At 41.5% G+C, this 16,224-nt stretch overlaps 6 protein-coding genes across 6 annotated transcripts; all 6 read left to right on the top strand.

Moving 5' to 3' along the window:
- The first annotated feature begins 1,070 nt into the window (after positions 1–1,070).
- LOC115820163 (synaptonemal complex protein 3-like) lies at positions 1,071–3,868 on the top strand. Its single transcript, XM_030783646.1, has 8 exons — positions 1,071–1,206; positions 1,452–1,530; positions 1,625–1,659; positions 2,256–2,373; positions 2,555–2,654; positions 2,978–3,076; positions 3,417–3,521; positions 3,815–3,868. The coding sequence occupies exons 1-8, from the start codon at positions 1,071–1,073 to the stop codon at positions 3,866–3,868; spliced, it is 726 nt and encodes a 241-aa protein (XP_030639506.1).
- A 1,670-nt stretch (positions 3,869–5,538) lies between these two features.
- LOC115820186 (histone H4) lies at positions 5,539–5,850 on the top strand. Its single transcript, XM_030783671.1, has one exon. The coding sequence runs from the start codon at positions 5,539–5,541 to the stop codon at positions 5,848–5,850; it is 312 nt and encodes a 103-aa protein (XP_030639531.1).
- Positions 5,851–7,470: 1,620 nt separating this feature from the next.
- LOC115820214 (histone H2B 1/2-like) lies at positions 7,471–7,848 on the top strand. Its single transcript, XM_030783700.1, has one exon. The coding sequence runs from the start codon at positions 7,474–7,476 to the stop codon at positions 7,846–7,848; it is 375 nt and encodes a 124-aa protein (XP_030639560.1). The 5' UTR covers positions 7,471–7,473.
- Positions 7,849–10,273: 2,425 nt separating this feature from the next.
- On the top strand, positions 10,274–10,921 carry LOC115820151 (histone H1-like). Its single transcript, XM_030783634.1, has one exon. It carries the CDS (start codon positions 10,274–10,276, stop codon positions 10,919–10,921), a length of 648 nt encoding a protein of 215 aa, XP_030639494.1.
- An 850-nt stretch (positions 10,922–11,771) lies between these two features.
- Positions 11,772–12,164, top strand: LOC115820202 (histone H2A-like). Its single transcript, XM_030783688.1, has one exon. It carries the CDS (start codon positions 11,778–11,780, stop codon positions 12,162–12,164), a length of 387 nt encoding a protein of 128 aa, XP_030639548.1. The 5' UTR covers positions 11,772–11,777.
- A 1,038-nt stretch (positions 12,165–13,202) lies between these two features.
- LOC115820195 (histone H3) lies at positions 13,203–13,619 on the top strand. The gene has a single exon (XM_030783679.1). It carries the CDS (start codon positions 13,209–13,211, stop codon positions 13,617–13,619), a length of 411 nt encoding a protein of 136 aa, XP_030639539.1. The 5' UTR covers positions 13,203–13,208.
- The last annotated feature ends 2,605 nt before the right edge of the window (positions 13,620–16,224 follow it).

Raw genomic sequence — 16,224 nt, 5'->3', positions numbered from 1 at the left:
GTCACAGAAGAAATGCAGACATGGGTTGACATGCAACTCTTGACTGCTTGCAATGCCAGGCAAGTACCCCCCGCTTCCGGCGCCCCTGTCTGGTACGATATTTTAACATTTACCATCTGGCAACGCTGTAAAGAACTGATTCAGTTGCACGTGTAAGTACTGCAATGTGTCGCGCGCTGGAACAGAAGTATTGAGGTAAAACGTACACTCCAGCGCCTATTCTCTACGAACAATTTGTGAGAACTTTCTGTCAAACATTGGAGCCAAGACTTGAAGCTTCTCAGGTACAGCAAGGTGAGCAACTGAGAAACTCTGATAGATAGACAACTGTCTTAGTAATGACTGAGCAAGAACTCGGGGGAAGTTATTAAAAATACAACGGACTCATTTCGCTCAAGGAAGGTCTGAACTTCAGTCAAGTGTCGAGAAATTAGGTACCTCACAGACGCCTAAACTCACCCTTTTCGTACAGAGAAGTGTATGAGTAAAGGCAGGGATTGTCAGGACATGTTGTCAACGTTATTACTTGGTCAATTAAATTTCACTTACTTTTCTGAGTTCGCAGGAGTGTCCGTTACCTTCGGTTGTCGCTGGATTTCGGCAAGATGCTAACATTGCTATACTAATACTGCTCGTCGGGCTAGCTAGCTACTAATCAGATAACAGTTTATCTAATCCGCTTTAAATTATTAATTAATTTATATTTATCATATTAAGAGTGAAAACCTTTTTGCTAAATGAAACTGGGTTGGTGTGTTGGTTGTTGACGGCAAACTCAAGTATTTAAATCATAGTTCTCGAACGGCAGTTTATGGCGCGCCTCCCCGCGGTTAACCTAATGCCCCTGTCAGATTTGTTCCTGCGCTGACTGAGTCTTCTTCATAAATGAACAGCGTCCTGCCTGTTCGGTTTATTGTAGATTAGCAAAAGGTGTCATTTTACCCTGTTTCTCACCGTGCAGTTTGACAGCTACCCAGTTTAACCTGAATTATTCTATGACGTGCAGTTCTTACGTAGGTTATTATATATAACATTATAACATATATTATAATAACATTGCTTTTCAGAACATGGCTGCTACAGGGAGAAAACAGAATAAGAAGACCAAGCAGATGGCAGATTCCACTGATTTTAAAGCTTTTGACTTCGATGTAGAGGCAGAAGACAAGAAGGGTCTGAGTGGTTCAGAGGATGAAGCAAGACAGGGTTTGTTTTGTGATCTGTGTTAGATAATGGTCTGATGGTGTAAAATAATTCTACAAACTTGCCATGGACAATGTTGGATAACTTCAGTAAGCTACTTTATTGCTTTATCAGGTGATCAGTAACTACAGCAATGCAAAACTGTATGTTGGAACATGAAAATCCTGACACCAGTTTTGACCTTGTGCCCCACAATGTCTTAATTTTTTCATAATAAATTTTATATATATATTTTTTTTAAACACAAGAAACACCAATAGTTGAGAAGTCAACCAAGAAGAGACCTGCCAACTCTTTTGAGAACGATGACCTTCATTTAAGTGTGGGGTGAGTAACTTTGGGTGGGGGGTCAATGAGAAGAAGGAGATTAAACTTAAAACCAAAGTGACTAGACCTGTACAGTTTTGTCCTGTGTCTTTAGGAATGAGGTCCAGACAATGCTGGAGAGATTTGGAGGTAAGAGGAATCTGCTAATTCATCTCACCTAGTGTCAGGAAAACACTATATCCTCAATCTTTTCTTGTCGTAGATACTCCTTTAAGTTTAAATTTGAGAGACAATGCTTGATCATTTTTTTAAAAAATTATATTAACAATGCTAAAAAAAATATTAATTTAAATATACAATGAAGTGGTGTGAACTTTGACATTAATTATTTATTAACTAAGGGTTCCTTAGTTTTCACCTGAATTATTCAGGTTTTTCAGAAATAACATACACTGTCACATAAACATCTCAGTCAAACAGCGATAGCCTAATCAGACCGTCTTTTAATTAGCAACCTGAATAAGATATGCGCAAACCTATGTTAAATGGGACAAACAGTCATGTAAACATTGTTTTGTGAATTCCTCCATTCCATGTGCATGCTGCGTTTGGGAAAACCACACATGTATTGTGGATTTATTAAGAGTACAGTGCAGAATTATACAGAACACATAATACCTGCAAATGTCACTTTTTGCTGTGTATAAAAATAGTTCGTAAACAGAGTATGGTAAAGCTGTGAATCAGCATACTGTGCGCATGTAAACGTAACTGATGTTTCTCAGCTGACATCAGCAAGACCATGCAGGCTAAGAGGAAACGCCTGGAAACTCTCACCAAAAACTCCCTGAAGGGAAGCACTCAGAAGATTGAGCAGCTGTGGAAGAGCCAGTACTGTCAGAGGTAAAAGAAGACTATTGTGATTATTGTGTTCACCTCATACTTGGAGATAAATTTGACGAGGCCGCATTTAAACACGATGAGCAACACTTCTGATTCTGGTCAGACCGTTGTTGTTCTGACAGAGAGACCCTGAACTCTCTCCAATCTGAATGCATTTGTCAGTGTGCTGATGTTTCCTCAGAGAAAAACTGATCCAGGACTATTCCCAGCAAGTCTTCTCTGTGCTGCAGCAGTGGGAGACGGACGCACAGAAGTCTGATGAGCAAGAGGAGAAACTCAATGTCAGTGTGAAGAAATCTCCACATTTCACCCTAGCACCTGGTAACAGTGGAGTGCTGTTCTTAGGCAGGCTTAAATGTAATGATTGGTACCTCGCAAACCTTAATGTTCCTGCCCTGACTATACATTTATCAGCCTTTGTTTGTTGTGAGACTCTCACAGCCTTAATGATGGCACTTACAACCGCAGCACTGACATATCAGGCTTGTTTGTTGTCTCATGCCTCCTCAGCTATGCATGTGTTGTGTATATTCATTATGAAAGTCACTTTGGAAAAAAGTGTCTGCCAAGTGAATAAATGTAAATGGTTTTCCTGTTTGGACAGAATTTGTTCCGCCAGCAACAGAAACTCTTTCAGCAAGCCAGAGTTGTGCAGAAACAGAAACTGAAAACCGTCAAAGATCTGTATGATCAGTTCATTAAGGTGAGAGGCTTTTATAGGCATGCAGTGCAGTTGAAACACACTCATTTTAAAATCTCTTTTTTTACATTTATTTTGGTACCTTTTGACAGAGGTTTTCAATATCGCCTGTATGACAGTGATTGTAAGAACATTTTATTCATTTAACTAAAGATGGACTTGCCCTGTAACCAAAACCTGGACCTACACACTTCTTTTTATGGAATTGTCAGTCTGTAACTTTAGTTGTTCAAATCCAGATGTAATTCATCCACCTTTTAGCATGATTTCACATCATAGACGTGTTTTCATTTTGCTAGTAGTAAAATGAATAATTTACTTTAATTGAAGTATTTGTTTTTAGAGCATGGAGGAGTTGGAGAAAAGCCATGAAGCCTTCATTCAGGGAGCACAGGTAGAACTGAAGAAAGAGATGGCTCTGCTCCAGAAGAAAATTTTGATGGACACGGTGAGTTAATAAATGAGCAGTTTATATCAAACTGGTTACGTACTGTCTCATGCTTGACCTGACAGTAACTAAATTAAGCTACTGGGGAAGGACATCAGTTAAATAGAAAAAGTCAAGTATTTTTCATCCAGCTAGGGCTGAGAACATCTAAACACAAGAACCATAAGGCCACTAGTGTAACATTAGGCCCAGAACGAAATTCTACATCAAGGTAAATCCCCAGACAAATGGTTTCTCTCTGTAGTGCGGTCTTACTTCTTTACTTTGCATATACCATTTGTCTGTCACACTAGCAACAGCAGGAGATGGCCACTGTGCGCAAGTCCCTACAGTCCATGTTGTTCTAACCTCATCAAACCACATCACTCCTGTTCCTCTCCGGAGTTCACCGCAACCACAGCAGAGAACCCTCTGTATAGTTTTCCTTGTCTTTGTGGCATTCATTTATTTTATTCTTGTTAGTGTTGTGCGAATACCTATTAATATGCAAAAATGTATTTTTCCTATAGCCAGTCATATTTAACCAAAGTTGTAAGCAGTGTGTTGTAGAATAAATATCCTGAAAATCCTTGGGACAGATTATAGTCATTTCTTCAGTTTAAAAAACCCCCAAAAACAACCATGATACTTGAGACCTACTCTGATGTACTGAGCGAAGTTTTGTGGTTCTGTGGCATTTGAGTGCATGCCAAAGATGCCTGTACCACTGTATGGACTGTAAATATGGTGTTTCACAGAGCTATGACCTCTTCCCACACCAGCGTATCTGACACAGACAGCCAAAGACAAGCAGAATGATCCCATTATGGTGACTGTATTTGGTGTTAAGATCAGAACCCAGGTTACTCTGTCAGAAACTGATTCAGTGGTTCTATTCTTCAACCCATAGAGGGAGTATATCTGAGCTTACATCCACATTATTCAGGAACTCCTTTTGGAACATAAATGTGGTCTATGCACATTCTCAGGTTTACAGAGGCTTTAAGGCTTTAATCGCAAAACAGAGATGCTGGTAATAGGAAATACGCGCCACAAAAGTATTGCTCTAAAACAATAAAGACAAGGTAAACAACACTGTTAGAAAATGTCAAGAGCATTAGGCTGTATGTGCTTTATGTGAAGTTATCATTCATAGATATAGAATGAGAATGAGTATCGTTCATAGATACTCCATCATACTAATTATACATAAGCCCTGTGGCTGAATGTGATTATGTCTTTAAAACGATCATCAGAGACACTGATAGATGGTGTGGTTCTTTTCACTTTGCCCCCCCAGTCCTCGACTCGTTTGACCCGATTGCGAGAGAATTGGATGAGCAATGATCAGGTCTACTCCTTGTCTGGGTTCAGCTTTTAGATTTGTCTTGTCTTTTGACTCAGTACTTTCACAGGGTGATGTTCTGCTTAAGCCCACATTTTAGTCATAGAGAAAACACATTTCTGTGCCTTCTAGGGCTAGACCAGATGCACAAGATGTCACTACTGTTGCAAATTAGAGAAGTAACGATTCACATGTTGGAAAACATTTGACTATTTAAACTGTAACCTTTATTTTAGGAGGAAACAATTTGATTTAGTTATAACTTAAAGAGTTATCATACATTTTAAGTATAATTGGTTTTGGCATACATTGATGTAATTTCATTATACAAACTTTATCTTATGCCACTCTCTAACAGTTCAAGAAAAAGAGGGTTCACGCCTAATTGAATCAACAGGGGTTTTTTTAGACATACAAAGTACAGGCATGAAAATGTGATCTGATTTAGATTGTTGCTCGAACACATGTTTAACTTCAAGTAAAAGACCTGCACCGAAAACAGAGTTTAAGAGGTTCCACTGACTAAAGATAAAAATTAGTGTGTTTCAGCATTTCGCCATCCGTAGCAGACAATGCAATATGGGGGCGGGGAGAAACGCCGCATGGTTTCAAGGAGGTCCTTTTCACAAGAATATAAAGGGGCGTTTGTTACCGAGGGCTTCACTGTTCTGAACTTAACCAAATAGGAACAAAATGTCTGGCAGAGGAAAAGGCGGCAAAGGGCTTGGCAAAGGAGGCGCTAAGCGTCACCGCAAAGTGCTTCGTGATAACATCCAGGGCATCACTAAGCCAGCTATTCGCCGTTTGGCTCGCCGTGGCGGTGTCAAGCGTATTTCTGGTCTCATCTACGAGGAGACCCGTGGTGTGCTGAAGGTGTTCCTGGAAAACGTCATCCGTGATGCTGTTACCTACACCGAGCACGCCAAGAGAAAGACCGTGACTGCCATGGACGTTGTGTACGCCTTGAAACGCCAGGGACGTACTCTGTACGGCTTCGGCGGTTAAACAACTTGAAAAACAACAATACGAACCCAAAGGCTCTTTTAAGAGCCGCCCACATTGATTTACAAACGTGCTGTATTCCTGTCTGACAAACACAGAGGCGTTGCTTTGGGTTCCAGTGATTATTTCTTAGCGTCTGTCGATTAAAACCTAATTTGGCTAGTTTTATAAAGCCTTAGCTTTAATTGCATGTCCGTGCCCGTTTCCCCTGACTGCATTCACCAATACGTATGCTGAAATTGTGTAGTGATTAAAGCACCATCTGTTTGAGCTTGCCGATCCTTCAGAGTCTGCATATATTAGAAGTGTGTATTGCTACGCATAGTACTGCATCTGCTATTTAACCCAAATATTGCGGTGTAACTGAAATATTTGAACACTCGTCACCGAAGACAATTCCAGATAAAATGGGTCAAACATTATTTACAACAACCGACATAACGTCCCGTCTTGCGTGCACATGCTTTGACCTTTATGATGTAGATTTCCTCCCCTTTGACAGGTTTTGCTTTGCGCTCATTTTGGTGAAATTTGCTGGCGGTCAACAATGCCTTAATTATTCATCTGTCAGACACTTGTGTCCAACTGTAGCTCTCTCTCCCTCTCTTTTTCTATTTTTTCCTTCAACATGTCCTGTGTCTCTGTGTATTCTGATGCCGAACTTAATGGCGGCATGCATACCACAGGCAGCTCTTTATGGTTGTGTGTACGGTTTGTATTCTGCCGGTATTGGAAATCACGTTCGGATAAAAGCCTGTGCCAAATTAATGTAATGTAAGTGAACCACGGCTAGGGAAAAAAAAGGTTTCATCTGTAACGCTAGGCAAGTGAAAAAGTGTACGTACGAATTATCGGCTTTTCAGGCTGTTCCCCCAGAGGTATGCTGAAGTTGTTCATTAGTGGTCCGTAGAGCTGCAAGCTCTTGTAGCCTAAACGCAAACGACAGCAGGAATTTCAGATTAGGTAATATGCTTAAATATGTAATGCTTGTTGTGCGTATTACTGTATTTGCAGTTTGAAATAATAGTGTGGCCAAAATCCAATCAAGTACTTTAGCACGGCCAGTTTCAATGAAATAATATGATATGAAATTAGTAATATATTGGCAAATGGAACTGAACCGCGGCTATAAAATGTTCTCATCTCTAACGGTAGGCAAGTGAAAATGGTGCATGTATGTGTGTGGACATACGAACTATCTGAAGACCGAATAAACGGTGGCGTAAGAGACGCTGAAAAGTCCGAGCGACATAGATAAATGACCAAAAAATATACACTTGTATGTTAGATGCTCTTATAGAGTAATAAATGTTTTATACAGTGATATTCATAGAGCATTGAAGGCAGAACAAAGGAGTTTGTAGGGGGTTGGGGAGCATGGAGCCCGCGCAAAACCAAATTTTTGTTCAGCCTCTGTGACTTTCCCACTGGAGGGCCTTGCGTTTCGTCAGAACATCAGATGGCCAATAGACGGCGTGCGTGTTACAACCTGCCAATAGATTTTGTTACAAGGAAATGAAAGCGGAGGAGGGCGGATTTCAGTTCTATTTGCATAAGACGCTTTACTTAGAGTGGGTACTGTGCCAGGGTCATTTATTTGTGCTTAGTTTTCGAACGACTGCAATCATGCCTGAGCCCGCCAAGTCTGCACCCAAGAAAGGATCCAAGAAAGCCGTGACCAAGACGGCTGGCAAAGGAGGCAAGAAACGCAAGAGGACCAGGAAGGAGAGCTACGCTATCTACGTGTACAAGGTGCTGAAGCAGGTCCACCCCGACACCGGGATTTCTTCCAAGGCCATGGGAATCATGAATTCCTTCGTCAACGACATCTTCGAGCGTATCGCTGGAGAGGCTTCTCGCCTGGCGCACTACAACAAGCGCTCCACCATCACCTCCAGGGAGATCCAGACCGCCGTGCGTTTGCTCCTCCCTGGTGAGTTGGCCAAGCACGCCGTGTCTGAGGGCACCAAGGCCGTCACCAAGTACACCAGCTCTAAGTAAACTTCAACAAAGAAGCACTTCTAACCCAAAGGCTCTTTTAAGAGCCACTCACTAAATCTGGAAAAGAACTGTCCATCTTGCTATTGGAATAAAAATGCACAAGACAATGTTTTGGGCAAACACGCATATTATGACCCATCTGGGCAGGTTTTTAGGCTTCATGTTGTGTATAGCGCCTTGGTCACATGAGCTATTGTGTGCTCACAAACACTCATGCCCAGTGTGTAGGCGTTTATGAACATTTCAGCAATGGGTAATGAGAGTAATTCAGGGGTGGAAAATTTCTTATTTACATGGCGTTAGGGTAATGTTTGTGTAAATATGTAATTTGATGCCGGTGTTTTTTGGATGACGCTACAGAAAAGGCTTTACTTGGTATAATCACCTGGGGCCATCTCATGAGCTATACAAAATTGATTTGAATGTTTGAGTTGTCACGAAGAGCCTTTCTTATCTTTGGTACTTTTGTACTTTGTTTTACAAAATTGTTCATGTTTTCTGCTTCAAAATGAGAAACTGCATGTGTGACTTCACTTAAAATAACCACACTGCTTCAGTTCCAACAGGACAACAAATTTCCAATGGATGGAATGGTTAGGGAAGAAATTAAAACCCCTGATGTTTAATGTAGTGAATCTAGTGCTAAAACAGTTCATGTACAGTTTTTCTCAGGTAGTAACTTCATTAGAAATGGAACCATTTACAGATCTGTCGGATGAAACTAATGCAACATAGAATGTGAGCAACAATCGGCTCCTTAATCACTCCTGGAAGTCGCTTAGGATAAGAGCATCTGCAAAATGGATAAATACGAATGTAAATAACATGTCATCACCAGAACATTTCTTGTGTGTTGGGTGACATACAGTATATGGTGGTTTTACTCCACACAGCAGAAACAGGAGTGTAACCATAAAAATGGAGTTCTTTGTTATTTGTCAAATTTTTTTTTTGGCCATGCTCATACAGCACAGCCTCCCGTGAACCTGACATGTACAGATCTGCCTTTTCTACTCTTTTACAACAACCGCATGTTTTCAACTCTAAGTCATACTACATTCTTAAGTACACGTTAGCTTGCTGTAATTTTAGTGCATTATGAGTGTTTCTGAAGGTTTTTTGATAGCTGCAAACACGTTCATGGATTTTTTTTTCCATATCAGTATGAGAACCTATAATGTCAACTCTTCATGAAGCAAAGATCCCATTTACTGATCACAAGTCATGCCATCTCACAGCTCCTATAGAATTATTAGGATGCTGGTAGTCAGCACATTAAGGCAAATGTGTATTTGATTTTATATATATATATATATATATATACACACACACACACACATTATTATTATTATTAGAATTAATGATTATTATTATTATTATTATTATTATTATTATTATTATTATTATTGTCATTCCCAGAGTTAAAAAGAAGTCTGCTGGCAACCGAGCCTTTTCCTACCGCTCTCCCTTCCTTTGGAATGGTTTACCTAAAGAAGTTAGAGAGGCAAACTCTCTCAATTCCTTTAAAACAAAACTAAAGACTTATCTATTTTCTTGAACTTATGCATGATATAATTTTGATTTGTTATAGACATGTAAAGCCCTTTGAGACTATAAATAGTGATATTGGGTTCTAAATAAATATTATTATTATTATTATTATTATTATTATTATTATTATTATTATTATTATATGTATGTGTGTACTTTAGCGTAATATTCTAAAAGCAACCATTCTGGAAATGTTTTTGCAAGTATTCTTCAGGATATATGAAGAACATCAATACCACAACTGACTAAATAAATAAATGATTTGAGGTCATTCTAAAATGACATACTCCTGAGTGCCCTGTATTCTGGTAAGGCCTACAAGTTAGGCCAAGCATAAGCAGTGTGCTTCAAGCAAGCACATTGAAAGCCTTTTGTAGACATGTCAAATCTATCAGGCCCGTTTTCAGCCATTTTCTTGTAGTGCCAAGGCTTCCATTCAAAGCGTTAAAGGGTCTGTATGGGGCATATGACATGTGTTTCTCCATTTATACTTCAATTATTTCTTCTAACACACCCTTGCCCAGTGGTTTCTGACGACCAACGGCGCGGTTATGAGGGAGAAGCGCTTAAAGAACCAAAGGCTCATCCATTCGCTTCAAATTTGCAAAAGGGGGAGAGTCGTTGGTAGGGCTCTGTAAAGTTTTCGCTGTTCCATACATTCCCTTAATCCAAATATTAACGAAAATGTTTGGAGAGAAAACACAAGTGAGCTGCAGTCGCCGAAGCACAGAAACAGGCTACGTAGTTGAGTCTAAACGGTTCTCATATGACGTTTAAGGCCAGCCCTCCGCTGCGCAACCAAATCAGTCCGAGGATATCTCCGGTTGAGTATCAGTACGTTCGTGTTAGAAAAGTTGAAAGGAAAGTCGCTAAAATGGCAGAAGAAGCTCCAGCACCCGCTGTCGCCGCAGCGCCGGCTAAAGCGCCCAAGAAGAAGGCGGCATCCAAGCCCAGAAAAGCGGGATCCAGCGTTGGCGAACTCATTGTTAAGGCTGTGTCCGCGTCCAAGGAAAGAAGCGGGGTTTCCCTCGCCGCTCTCAAGAAAGCCTTGGCTGCCGGTGGCTACGACGTGGAGAAGAACAACTCTCGTGTCAAGATTGCAGTCAAAAGCTTGGTAACTAAAGGCACCCTTGTCCAGACCAAAGGAACAGGCGCTTCTGGTTCTTTCAAGTTGAACAAGAAGGCGGAGGCCACCAAGAAAAAGAAGCCTGCCAAGAAAGCAGCACCGAAAGCCAAGAAACCGGCAGCTAAGAAGCCCGCCGCCGCCAAGAAGCCTAAGAAGGCAGCGGCAAAGAAGCCAGCTGCGGCTAAGAAGTCCCCCAAGAAGGCAAAGAAGCCCGCTGCCGCTGCTAAGAAAGCCGCCAAGAGCCCCAAAAAGGCCAAGAAGCCCGCAGCGCCCAAGAAGGCCATCAAGAGCCCCAAGAAAGCCAAGGCAGCCAAGCCTAAAGCTGCTAAGCCCAAGGCAGCCAAGCCTAAAGCAGCTAAGCCCAAGGCAAAGAAGGCAGCCCCCAAAAAGAAGTAAAGAAATAAACCCTAAACTCGAGGACTTACCCAATCCAACGGCTCTTTTAAGAGCCACCCACTTCTCTTTTATGAAGGACGGTGTTCCATGTGAGCATGTGTTGTAATATCAACACCAGTTCATTAAAAAAAATCACTGTAGATCTATAGGATTACAGTTAGCAGGTTCACATCTATACCGTGCATTCTAGGCCCCCGTGACTTTTTCAGATGTTGACAAGAACTCACGTATTTTTGGTCTCGTTAAATTAGACGTCACACTTGTGCATAAGCGACAACTGATCCATTAACAACTCTTGTTATATAAGAGACAAAAGATTGAAAATCGCGAAAGAAAGAAAAAATGATTCATCACGCTATAAGATACATTTTATCGGATGGTATACTTTCACCTTCGATATCAGAGTCTCATTTTTCATAAGTTTCTGATGTATAAGATGCTCTTTGGGTGTATAAGTTAAGTCTCCGTGATTGCACACACACACGCGCGCGCGCGCACACACACACACACACACACACTGTGAACAGCGAGCAGTGAATTTGTCTCTGCATTTAACCCATTTGTTTCTGCATGTAACCCATAAATACATATTTGTAAAGAATAAAAACATTGTCTAACTTCACTTACAGATTTGGTTTGCTCTTTAGCTAGAGCATGCACTTTCGCAATATTTTTTGGAACGAAGGTGAGGGGTGGAGTGGGTTGGCTTTGCTTGTGACTCCAGTGCGATGATTGGTGTATATCACAGCAAGACACTGGCCAATCCAGAGACGGCAGCAAATGCCATAAATAAGGGCCTCCACATAACAGTGGGGTATTTCGATTTGCTTTTGAGAAAGCCTGCGAGAACGTAAACATGAGCGGAAGAGGCAAAACCGGTGGCAAAGCCAGGGCCAAGGCTAAGACCAGGTCGTCCAGGGCTGGACTCCAGTTCCCTGTGGGCCGTGTGCACAGGCTTCTGCGCAAAGGCAACTACGCCGAGCGTGTTGGCGCTGGTGCTCCTGTCTACCTTGCCGCCGTCCTCGAATACCTGACTGCTGAGATCTTGGAGTTGGCTGGCAACGCTGCCCGCGACAACAAGAAGACCCGTATCATCCCCCGTCATCTGCAGCTGGCCGTCCGCAACGACGAGGAGTTGAACAAACTGCTCGGCGGAGTCACCATCGCTCAAGGTGGCGTGCTGCCCAACATCCAGGCAGTGCTGTTGCCCAAGAAGACCGACAAGCCGGCCAAGGCCAAGTAAAGTCTCCAGCTGTGACCTGCTCTTCACATACCCAAAGGCTCTTTTAAGAGCCACCCAACTACTCCATAAAAAGAGCTAAATGACTGATTTGGTATTGCTGTCTCACATCAGACTTAGTTGCGTTACACTACACTTGGAGTTAACTGGTGATCACACAATTATTCCCCCAAAGCAACGAATATTTCTATAACGCCTAAAAGACACCAGTATAAGTAGATCAAATGTAAGATCTACCGTAACCTGTGGATTATGCTGCGTTTTGCTATATATAGACTGGCTTTGGACACACTCGCCTTGAGTTTGTTTCCCCCGACAGACTGATTGCTGTATTCACATCCGATATACGCAAGTATTACGGTCACAGTTCAGCGTCATTCTGTTTTGAAATCGAAAGAATTATTCTGATTTCTTTAAGAAATTCTCGTGTACGTTTGTATTAAACCCGAGGGATGACACGCAGTGTGTAATGAACTTCTCACGGCTTTCCAATACAGGGTCATTCTTATGTCGTTACAGTCTCCCTCACAACCGTATCCTTAACTTCAGAGTAAAGTCTCTAATCCGTAAATTATGATACAAAGTATTAACTTTTAATGTTTCCGCTTCTGTCACAAACTGTGCTGCGTTTGTATCAGGGTAGCGCGGACACATTCACGTAAACATGTTTCTTCAAATCTTGACCGTTAAGACCAAAAAGGGGGGAAATGTGTACACATTTGTTTGTTTCCTTGTTTTAACGTTAATTCCACAATAATGCGTGAATAATACATTAATAGGTTCGCAACTCTACATACAAGCAGAAATTAGAAGTTGTGCCGGGCGCCACAAAGCAGGGGCGGGTCTGCACAGTTTGAATTTCAGGCGGCAAGAAAAAGCAGAGAGCACGAGCAGGTCTTGCATGTGCCCCGAACTGATTCTCGTCCAATCAGAGCACAAAGCACTGCGCTGTCCAATCAGAGTAGGCAGTCTCAAAGCTTTATAATGCCTTGGTAGACGGCAGCCTTGCACACTTTTACTGTTAGTCAAAGCAGATTGACTGGAAGCATGGCAAGAACCAAGCAGACCGCCCGTAAATCCACCGGTGGCAAAGCCCCCAGGAAGCAGCTGGCCACCAAGGCTGCTCGCAAGAGCGCCCCTGCCACCGGTGGCGTCAAGAAGCCTCATCGTTACAGGCCCGGCACCGTGGCTCTCCGAGAGATCCGCCGTTATCAAAAGTCCACCGAGCTGCTCATCCGTAAGCTGCCCTTCCAGCGTCTGGTGAGGGAAATCGCTCAGGATTTCAAGACCGACCTGCGCTTCCAGAGCTCCGCCGTCATGGCTTTGCAGGAGGCCAGCGAGGCTTACCTGGTGGGGCTGTTCGAGGACACCAACCTGTGCGCCATCCACGCCAAGAGAGTCACCATCATGCCCAAGGACATCCAGCTGGCCCGCCGTATTCGCGGAGAACGGGCTTAAGTCTACCTCCTACCTACTCCAGACCACAAAGGCTCTTTTAAGAGCCACCTAAATCGATTTGTAAAAGACTCTATTCTTAATGATACTGGGCTTAAAGTAGCTTTCGGCCCACTACACCCGAAGAAACCTTTTTGTCACATAGGTCTGCACGCTGCAGAGATTTAGTGACCCTTGCCAGTGTTCTGTGAAAGGAGATATGGATGATAGGAAGACGGTCAACGTGTTTTATTAACAACCAATTTAGAATCTGTAGGCATCTTTATATTTTTATCTATTTACTCTTTGGCCGAGTGTATTTATAAACTGATACCGTTTGTGAAGGGCCTAGTTAAATGCGCTTCAATTTTTCCCCGCTATTTGTCCCTCATTCCGTGTTCAAATTAAACTGACAAATGCGAGCTCAAGTCAGCCATTCCTTTGCTGCATGAAATATTCCAGTAAAGCAACTCATTTTTACGCTAAATTATTCAAACTGGTTTATTCCTGTCCACAGCTCCACGTGCCTGATTTTGTCATCAAACCAAAAGTCTTTGTCTCCATCTAGAGGATGAATTGTTGCAAACTTGTTGAGGGCTAAGTGCTAAACTCAATTGTGCATTGCACTAAAAGCTAATGTATTATACAGATAAAAGGTCCTGTTTTTCATGTTTTTCTGAGAATAAATGTTTATTCTCAGAAACTGAGATCGATTTCAATAACTTCCGTTTTTCTAAATGTGAATTTCGTAACACAACAAAGACAGTGTATAACACACTGAGGGATTGGTTTTCGAATACGTATTCAGATAATCACCATCCTTGTTAAACAATTTCACACTGTAGCTTTCACTATAGCACGAAGCTTCGGACAATCCACGGTGTTTCGCGAGCAAAATCTTGCAAATCAGAGGGGCGCATTTGACATTAATATTCCTTGACGTCGGGCAGAGGGCGAAAGGTGTACATTACAAGAATGTGTGGGTATAACAAATGCAACACAGTTCAGCAAAGAGAAATAATACTGTCACGAAATGACATTTGTAATCATTTACTCTATTTACGCGATTGGTGTCAATTATTCTGCGAATCGTTAGTTTAAGTGTTAACAAAGGCGGATTAACAGGAACAGGACGAAACTAATGATAGATTTAAAGGGGAGGTTTGTTTCTCCTCTGTTTCTAGCTCACCAGCTGCCACTGCTTCCAAACAATGTTGAAAGGGACTAGAAACTAACTGATTCTTGGGGAGCTACCTCCACAGCTTTCCAGATATCGACGCCAAACCAACTTCCAAATTTCTGTCCCATACCCATGAAGTGCTGTCAACTTTTTGATCTGTGCGCACATTCTCCAGTTATTGTTGGTTTTTAGTAGGCCTGCTTTTTTCCATTAAAAAAATAAGAACGAAATGTTCCTATTTTCTGAACGCTGGGAACGATTGTAATATTTGAATGCAGCGTGAGTGAAATTATTTTTGATTTTTTTTTTTTTTTCATTGCAGCATGCAATGTGGCCACCATTTACTTGTCTGTTGTAGTGCGGGTGTACTAGCAGCTGCGTCAACTTTAATCCACTTACTACTCATATTTTCTTGTGTGCACCTGTAGTTTTGAAGTGTGCTTTTATTGTTTTGTTTAGCATGGTTTTGTGTGAAAGATGTTTTGTAACATGATATTTCTCTGCCAGTATAAACTTGTTAAACATTACATCACAACTTCCATAGTAGTTATTTGCACACTTTATACACCTTCTTGAAAAATGTGTTATAAATGGGCTTTCAGTGCATTATCACAGTAATACATTTTAACACTTTCCAAAGGAAATATCCAAGTCCTCCAACAGAGAGGGTACTGAAAAAAAAAAAAAATCAAGCCCAGGGTACAACTTTGTTCTGGTACTGGTGGAGATGAGGATGAACTCCATGTTGTGTTGATCAGTGTCCTCAGTTTTTAACAGAACTGGATTGCTCTGCTTTGGTGGTTGAAATTTAATGTACTTTCTGATATCAGTGATAATAATGCTAGTATCAAATAGATTTTAGTTGTGGATTAGTTGTGTAGCTACCTTTCGGGTGTCTGTTGTTTTGTTAGCCAAAGGAACCGTTATGTCTCTGCAAATCTCTGCACACAAGAGGAATAGCACCACACCTTCAGAAGTATTTTAGACTGCATCACATGCAGACATGTTTGCATATCACTTGCAAACAGGTCCAGCCAAAATCTCCAGTCCAAACTGATTAAAACCCGCTCAATGGAAAGCTGAAACCAGCACAAAATATAATATGTCAGATTGCAAACGTTTGAGGAGCAAAGGCTGGAAATTGCAAAAGAACCACCAGTGTACTATACACTGTTATGAATTCAAGTACACGTTTAAAGTTATTTGTATAGGGCATTTTACAATTAAAACTGTCTTGTCTTGAATTGTGGTGAATCCGTTACTTACAGGCCCAAACTGTGGAGTTACCTCACCGGCTATTTGAGAACCTGAGCTTAAAAAGCACCTTAAAAAAATACATCTTTAGGATTGCTCTTAATCTGTTCTTTATTTTAAATCCCATTAACTTCTTTTAGTTTTAATTTGCTCTCTTCTCTGGGTTTTGTTCTTCTCTGTATTTGATCTGTCTTT

This window comes from Chanos chanos, chromosome 9 (genome assembly GCF_902362185.1).
Source record: "Chanos chanos chromosome 9, fChaCha1.1, whole genome shotgun sequence".
Lineage (NCBI taxonomy): Eukaryota > Metazoa > Chordata > Actinopteri > Gonorynchiformes > Chanidae > Chanos > Chanos chanos.
This window is presented reverse-complemented; position numbering and strand designations above follow the sequence as displayed.